The sequence below is a fragment of the Ceratotherium simum genome, chromosome 16 (assembly GCF_057802395.1).
Source record: "Ceratotherium simum simum isolate JZ-2026a chromosome 16, ASM5780239v1, whole genome shotgun sequence".
Classification (NCBI taxonomy): Eukaryota; Metazoa; Chordata; class Mammalia; order Perissodactyla; family Rhinocerotidae; genus Ceratotherium; species Ceratotherium simum.
This window is the reverse complement of record NC_141915.1, coordinates 57,587,164-57,599,641: the sequence shown is the minus strand read 5'-3', so window position 1 is coordinate 57,599,641 and position 12,478 is coordinate 57,587,164. Positions and strand designations below refer to the sequence as shown.

General features: G+C 56.9%; 1 protein-coding gene across 1 annotated transcript in view; it reads right to left on the bottom strand.

Moving 5' to 3' along the window:
• SEPTIN9 (septin 9) overlaps positions 1–11,691 on the bottom strand; it is a 166,714-nt gene extending 155,023 nt beyond the window's left edge. The window contains exon 1 of the mRNA XM_004432816.3: positions 11,611–11,691. Coding sequence (XP_004432873.1) covers positions 11,611–11,629 — 19 coding nt within the window. The 5' untranslated portion in view covers positions 11,630–11,691. The remainder of the gene's footprint in view (positions 1–11,610) is intronic.
• Between the last annotated feature and the right edge of the window lie 787 nt (positions 11,692–12,478).

The window sequence follows — 12,478 nt, the reverse complement described above, 5'->3', positions numbered from 1 at the left end:
CCGCTTACCAAGGAAGCCATGCCGTGGCAGCGTCCCATATAAAGTAGGGGTTAGATGGGCACAGATGTTAGCCCAGGGCCAGTCTTCCTCAGCAAAAAAGAGGAGGATTAGCAACAGATGTTAGCTCAGGGCTGATCTTCCTCAAAAAAAAAGAAAAAATGTCACCGATTTCTCAAAAGGGAGCTTTGCAGGAAGAGGTGCTGTGAAAACTCAGTACAAACATCCATTTTCAGTAACAACAAGAGCCGATCCGCACAAAAGAATCGATCCTTAATTTTTTCTGAAAACTCATGAGAGTCCCTCAGGAAAGGACGGGGTCACAGAGACTTCGGCCAGGAGCCGCCCACCCCTCCCCAACTGCCCCCTCCCTCTTTGATCCCGGGATGGAGGAGACCCCCAGGATACAGTCTTCACCCCCCTTCCTGCACAGCTCATTTGCTCACAGAAGCTGTGAAGGGCTGGATCAAAGTCAAGGGTTTCAGGCGGCAGTGAAGAGTCAAATTCCAGGCTTATCTGCAGAGGCACCTGAGATAAGGAGATGACCTCCTCCCTCCTCCCTTGGCCTTTGCAGTCGGTCAGGTGAGCACTGAGTAGGTGCGCTGGGGAGGGGAGATGAGACTCTCTTGGTGATGCCCAAGGGCAGGGCAACCCTCCCTCTGGGCTGGCAGCTGGGGCTCTGAACCAAAGCAAACCTCAATTTATTCAGCCACAAGGTGAGGAATCCTTTAGCCTTTGGGAACGTGCTCCTGCAGAAGACTAAACGCTGCAGAAAGTTGTGTTTTCAGCAAAGCCTTGGGCCTTGAAGCCAGGGGTTCTAGTCCCTTCCCTGACCCGCCCTGCCCTGCCATTCCCTCTCTCAAGCGGAGGGGGTGCTCCCAGCCCACAGTCTGCCCAGCTACAAAGTGCCAACCAAAAGGGGGCCGCTGGTTCTGGTGCAGTGCCCTTGGCCTCTGTTGATTAGGGTTGGGGTTGGGGTCCAGCTGTGGGGCGGAAAGGGAAGGCTCTGAGGCAGCGCCACACCCTGGGCCAGAGCTCTGAGTGCAGTGGGAGAGATCACGGTGCGAACCCACCTCCAGCACCTCCTGCACCTTTGGGCAAGTTTTTAGTCTCTCTGAGCCTCAGTTTCCGCATCTACAAAATGCAGACTCATGGCAATACTATTGAGCATCTACTCTGCACCAGGCACCGTTCAAGGAGCTGGGCATACAGTGGAGACCAAAAGTGACCTGGCAACTCTATGGTGGCACTCACAGCCCACTGGGGAGCCAACACCGGTATCCCGCTCACAGGTTCACAGGTCGGGGAAGGTGCCAGCAGCTTACGCATGTGGAAGGCTCTGCTCTGCTCTGCCACATTAGGCAGCAGGCAGCAGCATCACAGATGGCCAAGTCCATCATGGGACAGCAGTGCTGACCAAGGACCACAGAGCCCTTCCCTAGAAGGTTCACCACACGGGCGTGTGGACTCTGGGTCCCACTCATATAAAATACAGGACACAGTTAAATCTGAATTTAAGATCAGCAACAAATAGTTTTTAAGCATAAGCATAGCCCTCCCTTCCCCGCCCCTCCCAGGCTCTCCTTTCAGCGGCAGGAGAACTGACCTCCACAGGTCTGGGGTTTGGGCTGGGTTCAACCAATGGGAGGCATGGGAGGAGACTGGAAGGTGGGAGCAAGAGAGAACCAGGGTAGTTCTTTCCGCCTCTCTGCCCTGGAAGGTTTCTCCAGCAGCAGGGTCTGTCTCTTCCGAAGCTGCAGTCCTGCCGGACAGGCCTACCTTTCTCCAGGCTCCTGTCAGGTGACCCTGGTCCCTGGACTCTGGCAACACGAGCTCCTCCCTCGACCCTCTGACCCACTGCTCATCTCTAGGTCACCTCCTCGAGGCTAAGGAACCTTAGCTCCAGGGCCCTTGGCTCACATGCGACCCTCTTGAGGCACCGAGAAGGGCCTAACAACACGCCCACGTGGTCAGACATGTTCAACACGCCCACATGGTCAGTCATGTTCAACACGCCCACATGGTCAAACATGTTTGTAAAATTTGCAAAACAGAAAATATTTTAACTCCAATCAGTGAAGATCGCTGTCTATATCCACCCACAGTGCCTGCCTGCCGCACGTGCTCCTGCGAAGTCACCAGTGGAGAGATTGCTGCACCTGGGGGCTCCCGCTAAGGTGAAGTTGAATTGGAAAGATCTTTAATTTGGATTTAGTTGGGCTATAATTACGTAGTTCACAGTGATTTCCACATACAGTTAAGTGATTGCTAGCCATCCCAACGTGGTAGTCCAGGAACACGCCCTCCACCTTCTCTTCCAAACCTCTCTACCGTGCAGAGTCGGAAGGGATAAGACTTGAACATGTCCTGCAGTGTCTGGTGCCAGAGACACACGGGCAGCGAGGGAGAAGCAAGATTTGAAACGTATGAGCCAGAAGCTGTCTATGGAAAATTACTCCAATCACCAGACATCAAGCTGTAAGCAGAGAATTCAATTCTCTTCAATGAGTCAAAACAAAGTATCTGGTCAGAAACAAATGCAAGTTTGGGTGGTGAACATGAGAACATGATGTAATCCATGCAGAAACAGAAGTATAGGGCCGGCCCCGTGGCTTAGCGGTTGGGTGCACGCGCTCCGCTCCTGGCGGCCCGGGTTCGGATCCCAGGCGCGCACCGACACGCCGCTTCTCCGGCTGTGCTGGGGCCGCGTCCCACGTGCAGCAGCTGGAGGGATGTGCAGCTATGACACACAACTATCTACTGGGGCTTTGGGGGAAAATAAATAAATAAAATAAAATCTTAGAAACAGAAGTATAATGATGTACACCTGAAATTTATACAATGTTATAAACCAATGTTACTGCAATAAACAAAAAATTTTAAAAAATAAAAAATAAAAAAAAAAGAAACAAATGCAAGAATGCAGCATATACAGTCATAAATGCCCCGTACTTCTCTATTTCTTTCTTGTTGGGAATCACATAAAATAGAATTTATCAGAATCCTTGTGTTTGTAGGGCAAAAAACCATAGCCGTACCATAAACTCTGTGTGAAGTCACACTTTTCCATGCATCCCAAACACCAAAAGTAAAACGTAAACTTTGATCAACCAGCAAGATGAATTAACTTTCTATTCTCTCCAAAGAAAACGATATTGCAAAGTCATCACATAAAGAAGTGATCAGGGGCCGGCCCGGTGGCGCAAGCGGTTAAGTGCGCGCGCTCCGCTGCGGCGGCTCAGGGTTCGCCGGTTCGGATCCCGGGCGTGCACCGACGCACCGCTTGGCAAGCCATGCTGTGGCGGCGTCCCATATAAAGTGGAGGAAGATGGGCACAGATGTTAGCCCAGGGCCAGTCTTCCTCACCAAAAAGAGGAGGATTGGCAACGGATGTAAGCTCAGGGCTAGTCTTCTTCATAAAAAAAAAAAAAAAAATCATGTTCATACCTTTAAAGAGTCGAATAAACCCCACACAACCTGGCTCTGCCCCAGTGCCTCCTTGTTCCCGGTTTGGCTTTTCTGCTCCTCTGTCATCTGTATAACCAACTCCCTACATTTAAGTCCTCCTGTTCCACATCCTCAATACACATGCCATGAGCAAATTACACACGTGAGAAGGAAGAGCAGACTAACAAAGTGCGGCCCATGGACCAAAGGGAAAATCATGGACAACGTGGAGGATGGTCAGCCATCAGAAATTGCTGACCACAGCAAAAAGCAGCCCAGGAGAATGGCCCAGAATATGGGGGAAGGCTGCGCCAGTCTTGAGCCCTGCTGCTTAACAGGCCTGCGAGTCACCAAAAAGGCAGACATGTTTCATCAGCCTTTAGAGGGTAGCTATAGATTATAGCAAAGAAGTACCACAGAGAGAGGTGGGGACCCTGGGAGGACTGCCTAGGAAGATGGGGAGGTGACAGAACAAAATGGCAACCATGGAGGGTAGGCTGACATCAGCACTGTTGACTGTGGCACCTGGGGTTCCAGAAGAAATCTCTCCACAAGAAACCAGGCAGCAGAATGAATGACCACCAGGAGAGGGGGCTGGTCACCTGGGCAACAGGCCCATCTCCAAGACTAGGGCATTCAGGCTGGCTCAAGGAAGCAAAGAGACACTTCCCAGGATCCAGATGCATCCTGTAGGGCACAAAGAAGAGACGGAGAGAAGGAGAGGCTGGGGCGGAGCCCCAGAGAGAGGCATCAAGGACTGTAGGCAAGAGGGCTGATCTTGTAAATGATGAGTAAGCCCTGGGACTCCTCAGCGGCTATAAGCAGGTTGATGATCAGGGCAAACGGCATCTTCTGCTCATTAAACCTCTTCATAAAATGCTGTGGCAAGAACACTTGTCTGGTTTTGGGGGCAATCCCAGGAATGCTGGAAAAGGGAATCATCACGGGCAACATTTTACTACATTAGTTACCTGGGGAATTTCCAGCATCCACCCTGCCCGTGACCCACAGCTATAAGCACGGCTAGTGCAACATCTTCAGCCCAGCACAGCACCGCACTACAGGGTCATGGGCCCAGGTCATCGAGGAAGACGGTCAACGTCAGGCCGTATAAGAGCGTGGTAAGAGGATGGTTAAGTGAATTAGGGACCATCCCCTCTGAAGAACCATTCAGGCATAATCATGGAATCCATGGATGAGATCTGATTTCAAGTGAAAAGAGAAGAACTAAAAATGGTTTCTATGGGGAATATGCAACTCTGTTTAAAGGGAACATGAACTCTATATAACTTTGATAGTGAAATGACATGTCCTGTACCTGTGGAGACAAGGACTCAGGGAGCATGAAACACGATGTCATAACCGACGGGACTGGAGAATTTGTCCTTTTAATTTCCTGTTCACATCCCTTGGCAATAAGTAACGAACAACAACCGAACAAAAAAAAGCAAAAGAGAAAGAATAGACACCCAGTGTATTTTAGAAAGCTTTTCTTTAAAAAAATGTAAGGCAAAGGTCCAGCAGCTGAAGTGCCAGCCCCCAGCCACCAGGAAGGCGCTGCCATCCAGAATGACTCACTCCCCAGCGCTGAGTTTGCCACACCTCAGCCCCGACGCCCAGGGCAGCATGATGCCAACGTTGACGAGAAATCCGCCACCTCCTCGTCTCCAGCCCCAGGTGCCACCAGTGTGTGCACCTGGCTGTTCTTCCACCGCCTGATGTCCCCACGTGTCTACACCTGTCACCCCCGCACAACAACCGCACACCCACCTCGACACACGTGTTTCCCTGTGGCCACAGAGCCAAAGCCACGTATTTATTAGGGAGTTTTGCAAACCACTCCCCAATCCCTCCACGTCGATTAGCCCAGTCTTCAACAGGCTGGAAGCCAACAGGGGTTGGATTTCACCCACTTCCAAGTGGCTTGGGTTACAGGAGTGTTATTCTCCCGATGGGATCCGATCCTGGGTGGAAACAGAAGGCACAGTTTACGGGAAGCTGTGAAAGCCCCAGGATGCAGATCAGGTTGATCCGCAGGACAAGCCCAGAGGCGGCCTGTCAACTTGCCTCTGCCCAGCCCTTCCTGGTAACCGCTCACCGGGAGCCATCCCCAACCTAGGCAGACAGTTGCCACTGCTAGAGTTTCAGCCACTGCCCCAACATGCCTGGCCCGGCTGGGACAAGGGGCCCAAGCACAGCTCTCAGGAACTTCCACGGCTGCGTGGTCAGCCCCCTCGTTCCCAAGTGCAGCCTTGAGGGGGCCCAGAGCGTCCCGGCCACAGCCTAGGCTTCACTGCATGCCCCTTAACCACCTGGGAGGAGCAAGGCCCCTCCAGGAGCCAGCAAGAGGGCAATGGATGCCCCATCCGTCACAGCCCCCACCTCTGAAACCCAGGCCAGGGAGGGTGGAGGACGCTCTTCTCCAAGGGGAGTGAGCCAGCAAGACAGAGGCCTTTCTGGCCCTCCTCGCTCCACCCAGCTCTTCGAGGGGCCCTTGGGAAGCTAGGGCCCACAAATGTAGGCTGGAGTGGCCACTCAGGGTCCCTTCTCCCTGACACAAAAAGCTGCTGGAGGCCTCAGGCCAACATCGCTTGGAGGATGACCCCTGACTCGCATTCCTGCCAGAGAGGGCAGGCAGCCCGGGCCTGAGGGCCACCTGGGACCTGAGATCACCTTACTCTCCCTGGCGCTGCCCCTCTTCCTGCCCTGGAGGCCTGCAGACTGCCAGCAGTCACACTTCACAGAACCAGGTCAGATTAGGCCCAGAACAGAGCTCAGCTGTTGCAGAGCTTCCAAGAGGCCACTGACAGCAAGACGCCTGGGAGCCGCCACCCCCTCTGCTGGCAGCAGCTCAATGTCCCCTTTACGCGGGCTGCAAATGGACCCGGGCCCAGGCCGGGGACAGGGAGATAAGACAGAGAAACGGGGCTGGCAGTAGAGTGACACACCAACCCTGGAGACCCAAAGCCAGGCCGCCCTTCCAGAGCTAGGCTGGGAGTCGCCAGGCTGCAGGAAGGACACATGGAGCCAGCACTCAGCAGCGCCCAGTAGATACTTCTGGAATGAATGACTGAATCCATAGGGAGAGAGGAACAGGCTAGGAACATCCGGGAGACAGGCACCCCACAGCTCAGCAGGGCTGCTGCAGCAAAGCCAACTGAGTTCCTGGGACCCATGCACAGCTGGCCCAGCAGGAAAGGGGCAGGGGCGACCCTTCAGTCTTGGGGACCCTTCAGTGCTCTCAGTGAAGCTCAGCACCCCACAGGCCTGAGTGACCCATGGTCCCAGGCCTGACCACGGTACCTGCCGTCCCAGGGCCCCGCACCCACCAGGACAAGATGCCCTTCGGTCAGTGTTTCTGAATCGGGTGACCTCTGCCAGCTGCCACTGGGACCCTCTGGCCAAAGCCTCTCCAGGAGACTGAGTCCTTCAACGGTGGGTGGGGGGGGGGGGACTGCGATCTCGTGTGCTCCATGCAGGTCCCCAGGGGGCTTCCTCTGGTCACTCAAACCCACTGATCCCCCATAAATCCCCTGGCAATGCCTTGAGCCAGGGTGTTCCAAGGTAACAAACGGAGGCCTAGAAACCCAGCCTGTCACCTCCCTCCCCACCCATACGCTCACACTCCTCAGGCCTAGGGCTCTCCAGCCCTCCCTCCCCCAAGGCCACCCCTGGATCCGCCCAGGAGCTGGCGCTCCTCGGCCTCTGGGCTAGGCCCTGCACTGGTGTGTGCTGAACCTTGCTTATCAAGTACATCTTAAGCAAACTGCAGAGCACACGCAACACTGCCCAGGGACAAACAGCGGTGCCTGCGGAAACAAGGTCTGCCTCCAGGTCCCGTCCATGCGGGGCCACCTGGGGTGGGCAGGAGAGTCTCAGAGGAGGCGGCCCAAAGAGATGGGTGGGGAGTGGGGAGTGCCTCCTTCCTGGACTCTAGACCAGGGCTCCTGAGCAGCAATCCCCGTCCCCTCTGCACCTGTCCTGGCTTGAACTAGTCACACGGGGCTTCCAGGGAGAAGGCGGGCTGTCTCAAACTCAGACGCTTTGCGAGGTACATGGCACTTGGCTCTTGGAAACCCTCCAGGCAGGCTGGGGAGATGCTGACGGGCAGGTGACTGTGGTCTGGGGCGAGCCGGAAGGGCGGGCAGGCAGGTCACCCATGCCTGAGCATGCCTCCCTCCTTTGCAACAGGCCAGGAAGAGGGCTGGCCCCAGGACTCAGGCTCAGCCAGCTCTCCCAGGACTGGGGGACCCCAGGGGTCCACGACCCTGGGCACGAGGACGACGGAGCCACAGACTAACTGCACAAGGCGCTCCTGCTCTCCGCCCAGGCCCCCTGCATGAGCCAGCGCAGCAAGCTCGGACCTGAGGAGACCAGAGGCAGCGAGCACAGGCGTGGGAGGGGGCGGGGGCCGGGCAGAAAAGAGGAAGGAGCTCGGCCTTGGCACCCTTGCTGCACCCTCACCCCCGCCCCACCGCCCGGGGTGAGCTCACTGGGACAGTGCTCTCTGAGGGCACAGTTCCTCTGCCTTCCCAGAAGTCAGCTCCTGGAGCGCTGGGGGAGGCTGAGCGGGTATCATCTCGGCTGAGGCTGCTTCCTCTGGAGTGCAGCCTCCAGCCCTGCCCGGGCCCCCAGAGAAGCCACCAGGTGCAGAGCTCTTTAACGTTTGGGGTCAGGCCAGGGACTCTCTCCCTCCCCCTCTCCCTACCCCTTTGGGAATCTCCTGAAAGCCACAAAGAATCTCAGAATAATTCCCAAGTGCACACAGGGACCAATTTTACCTCCCGGCCCATTTCTGTGGCTTGTGGGCCTCAGGGAAGTGCCCCCTATGCCATGAGGGTTCCCAGCGGAGCCAGGGACACTAAAAGGCAAGCTTCATGACCCAGTGTGCAAGAAGAAGCCCCAAACTGAGAACATCAGAGAACCAGAGGGGTTCAGGCCCACTCCAACACAGAGGGGCTGGGGGAGAGAGCCCGGGCCACACTCCTGGCTCCAAACCAGCAGAGGGACAGGGAAGGCACCAGCAGCTCCTGGGCACCTTGGCAAATGCAGTGACACACAGCCTCCTTGTCCTTCTACTGCTGATAAGGATAAGGAAGATGACAGCAGCTACCAAGTGGTACAGCAGGCATTTTTAAGCCTTTTATGTATGAACGCATTTAATCTAACAACAAATTAGCATCATCCCTGTTTAACAAATGAGACACATGAGATTAAGTCCCTGGCCCCACAGCGAGGAGGGGCCAGCCTAAGATTTAATTTCAGAAGCCCATATGATTAACCACTGGACTGCAACGCCTGTAGACTGCCGTTAGCTCTGCCCCGTTGGAGAGACAGGCGAGGTGCATCCAGGAGAAGCTTGGAGCGAACCCAGGCTGCCGCATAGAGCCCGCCCCCATGTACCCACCGGGTCCTGAAGCCCCCATCCTGGCCTTTGCTTTGTTCCCCACCCAGAAAGACGCTTTTTATTCTCCACCTACTCAAAACTCCTCATTCCTCAAGGCCCAGTTCAATCTTGCTCCCCCTAAAACCTCCCATCAGGCCCTCAGTTCCTCCTTCCAGGGCATTCGGTGGCATTCAGAGCCTGTACTGCCATTCGGGTGGGAGGGATGCTAACAAGCAGGTGTCTCAGCAGCATCCTGCCTCCCCAGAGAGAATGCAAGTCCCCTGCAAGCAAGGACCACATCTTTCCATCACCTTTGTGCCCTCGAGACCCTAGCTGTACATGCCCCACCCACAATGTGTATTCACTGAATGTATACACACCGAAGGCCCTCGAGATTCCCCCAAAACACATTTTAAAAATTTTCCCCTTTTCAGAGACTCAAAACCAGCTCACACCAGAGTGCTCAAACCAGCTCTACGGAGAACATTATAACCATTCAATTTATTTTCAAGCCCATAAAGAGGTCCAGAAGCAATAATCCCACTCAGCCCAGGTGAAAAATAAAAGCCTTCCTGGTTGTCCCTGGATTTTGGACACTGGGGGATATTTAACACCATTTGCAGCTTTCCTTAATTTCATGGCATTGATGCTACTTAGGGGTCAGTCTGACTTCTGCAAAGTGCTCCCACTCGGAATGGGGGTGGGGGGAGCACCAATGGAACTGGAGCACTCTCAGAATGGGCCTAGAGGCCACCTGCCCCTGGGCCAGCCCCTCCAGCCTGACTCACATGCAGCAGACTGACCCAGCACGCCTGGGACCACTGCCAGGAGAGGAACAAACTGGAAGTGGTCCAAGCCCTCCCTGCTCCCACTCCCCAGGGCCTCGCCCCTTCAGGTAAACACAGGAGCCAGGGAGGCTGACTTTACAAGAGCTGGTTCCCACACAGCCCATAGACTCTACTTCCACTTACAGCAAAAAGCTTCACTTTTTTTGTTTAAATTTACCTGGGGGCAGGGAGGGAGGCCTGGAGGAGAGGAGACATCAAGCCTGCTTCAGAGGCCCTCCAGCATCTGTGTAGGAGGGTCTCAAAGTCCTTCCAGGGAAAAGGCCAAGCACCTATGACCTGGGAGGACCCCGATCACCCTCACTGTCCAGACCCACCAGCAGGAGGGGAAGCGCAAGGAGCCAAGGGCCAGAGCAAACAGCCATCCCCGGGCTATGCTGGGCTAGCGATCCCAGGGAAAGGGCCGCGCACGGCAGAGATGCCCACAACCATCTCAAGTATTTGGAGCATGTCAGGGAGGGAGGCAGGCCAAGCGCCAAACCCCGGCATATGCCACCTGGAAGACCCCGCCTCCCTCACCATTGCATCAACGCGCCCACGCTCCTGAGATAGAGCTGTGCCCGGGGCATCTGAAGGGCCATGCTGTTTGCCACAAGGAGGTGAGAGCTGAAATTCTAAGCCATTGACCCAGGAGGGTATTTTAGAGGAAGTTCTGAGTAACCCTCTTTGAGATGAATTCTTCTTTATTACTCATTTTGGTTCCTGAATGTGGAAAGTAGGAGGAGACTGAAAAATGGCCCAAAGGCAGGAGGATGGCCCAAACAACCTCTTCAGCTCCAATGAAGTCCCACAATTCTGTCCTCTTATCAATAAAAATTAATTCATGAGTCCTTGGCAGAAAACTTCATGTCCAAATAGATTAAGGGGAGGAACACAAAGAGAAAGCTTGCAGTGTAAGGAGAAGAAAAGATGCTGTTTATTACTTCAGGACTGAGGAGGACAAAGGATCCTGCCTGGATCCTTTTGGAGGAAACCAGAAAGAAAAAAAAAAGAAAGGAAAAAGAATAGCAATCTGGATTACCCTTAACCTGCCTGCGAGGTTCGTGGCCTCAGTCTGCCCATCTGTGAAATGGGACTTCAGCATACCAGAGGAGAAATCCTTTTATAAAGGATCCTGAGCCAGTGATGAGAGCCAGCCAGGCCTTTGCCACCTGTGTGAGGTCAGACCTGCTCCTGGAGTTAGGATGCCGGCACACCGATGGCACTCTGAGACCCAAAAGAGGAACCCGAGTTGCCAAGCTCGAGCGCTGCTGGATGGTCCCATCTGGCGAACTTGCCGCGCTCCACTGGGTAGAGGAATAACAGGAGTTCATCTGAAAAAAGGATGCTATGGCCTGGACCACCAGTCCTGGAGGCTGAACCCAAGGAAAGCCTCCACCCGCCCCACCCCCACCCCGACACACACATGCACATGGGGAGCCGAAGCACCCCGACCGGACCGGCGGCGCCTGGAAAGTGAGCGATTCCAGCGGGAGTACAAAGGGCAGGAGGGCGAGCGGGAGAGGTGGCCAGTCCTGCGGCCCCCACAGCGTCCCCTCCGGGCACCTGAGCGAGCAGTGGCAGGTGACCCTCGGCCAAGGTCAGAAGCGGGGCCCAGCCGTGCAGGGGTCAGAGGGCTGGGGCGCCCGGACTTCTCCCGTCACCGGCGGTCCCAGTCCGGCGAGCGGACTCCGCGGGCTCGGAGCTGCGACTGGGAGCAAAGGGAGCGCCACGTCCGTAGGGGGTCTCGACGCCTCGAGGGCCCCTCGATCCCGATCCGGGGTGAGGGCTGCGTCACCTGTCCCGGCACGTACGCCCCACGCGCCAAAGCCCGACCCGGGAGTCCGGGGACCCGCTCGGCTCCCGGGGCACCTCGACCACCCGCGGCCGCCTCCGCTCAGGTGAGAAGGACTCGTCCCGGGACAGCGACCCCGCCCGCCCCGGGCTCGCGCCCACCTGAGTACGACTTCTTCATGGTGCCGCGGGGCCGCCGCTCCCAGGAAAGTGTGGCGGCGAGGCCGCGGGGCGCGGGCTCCCAGGTCGCGGGCTGATCCCGGGCCGGGAGTGGGAGGAGCGCGGCGGGAGGAGGGGCGGCGCGCCCCGGCCCCGCCCCGCGGAGGTGCGCCGAGCCCCGGCCCCGCGCGGCGCTGCACCTGGCGGAGCCCGGCGGGCCGGCCCATCGCGACGCCCGGCCCGGGAGGGGCGCGGCCCCCGTCCTGTCCCGCGCTCGCCCTGGCTCAGCCCGGCGCGGCCCCGCGGCCCCTGCACTGCAGCCCCGACGCGGGTGGTCCGAGGGTGGGGGTCGCCATCGTGGCCCGCGCGCCCGCGGCTCCGCGCCAGCCGCCACACCCCCCTGGCGCGAGTGGTTCGTTCCGGGGCGCCGCAGCCCCTTTCCAGTTCGGAGTCCGGCGGGGGCGGGGCCCCGCCAGGTGGCTGCGGGGGGCGGAGCGACGCAGGGAGCGGCCGCGCGCCGGCCGCTGAGCTAGACGGTGGCCCGTCGGGCACAGCCCGGGGGGTCGGACCGCGGACCCCGGCTTAGCGGAGCGGGGCGGGCCAGGCGAGGTCCCGCACCTGTCCCGCCGCTGTTCTGGTAATCGAGACAGCAGACTGCATTGACTTCTCTGATGAGTTGGGGCCTCGGTTACCTCATCTGTAAAATGGGTGCGTTGGGCCAGATGATGATTTGTGTTCCATCTTAGAGACACTGAACATCTGCTCTGCGCCGGGTGCTGTGCGCGGCTCAGTGTCTTGGTGTAGAGGAGCAGACACAGGGACCCCCAGGTGATACAGGCAGCGATGACTGTGCTTTCACGGGCAAAATCTG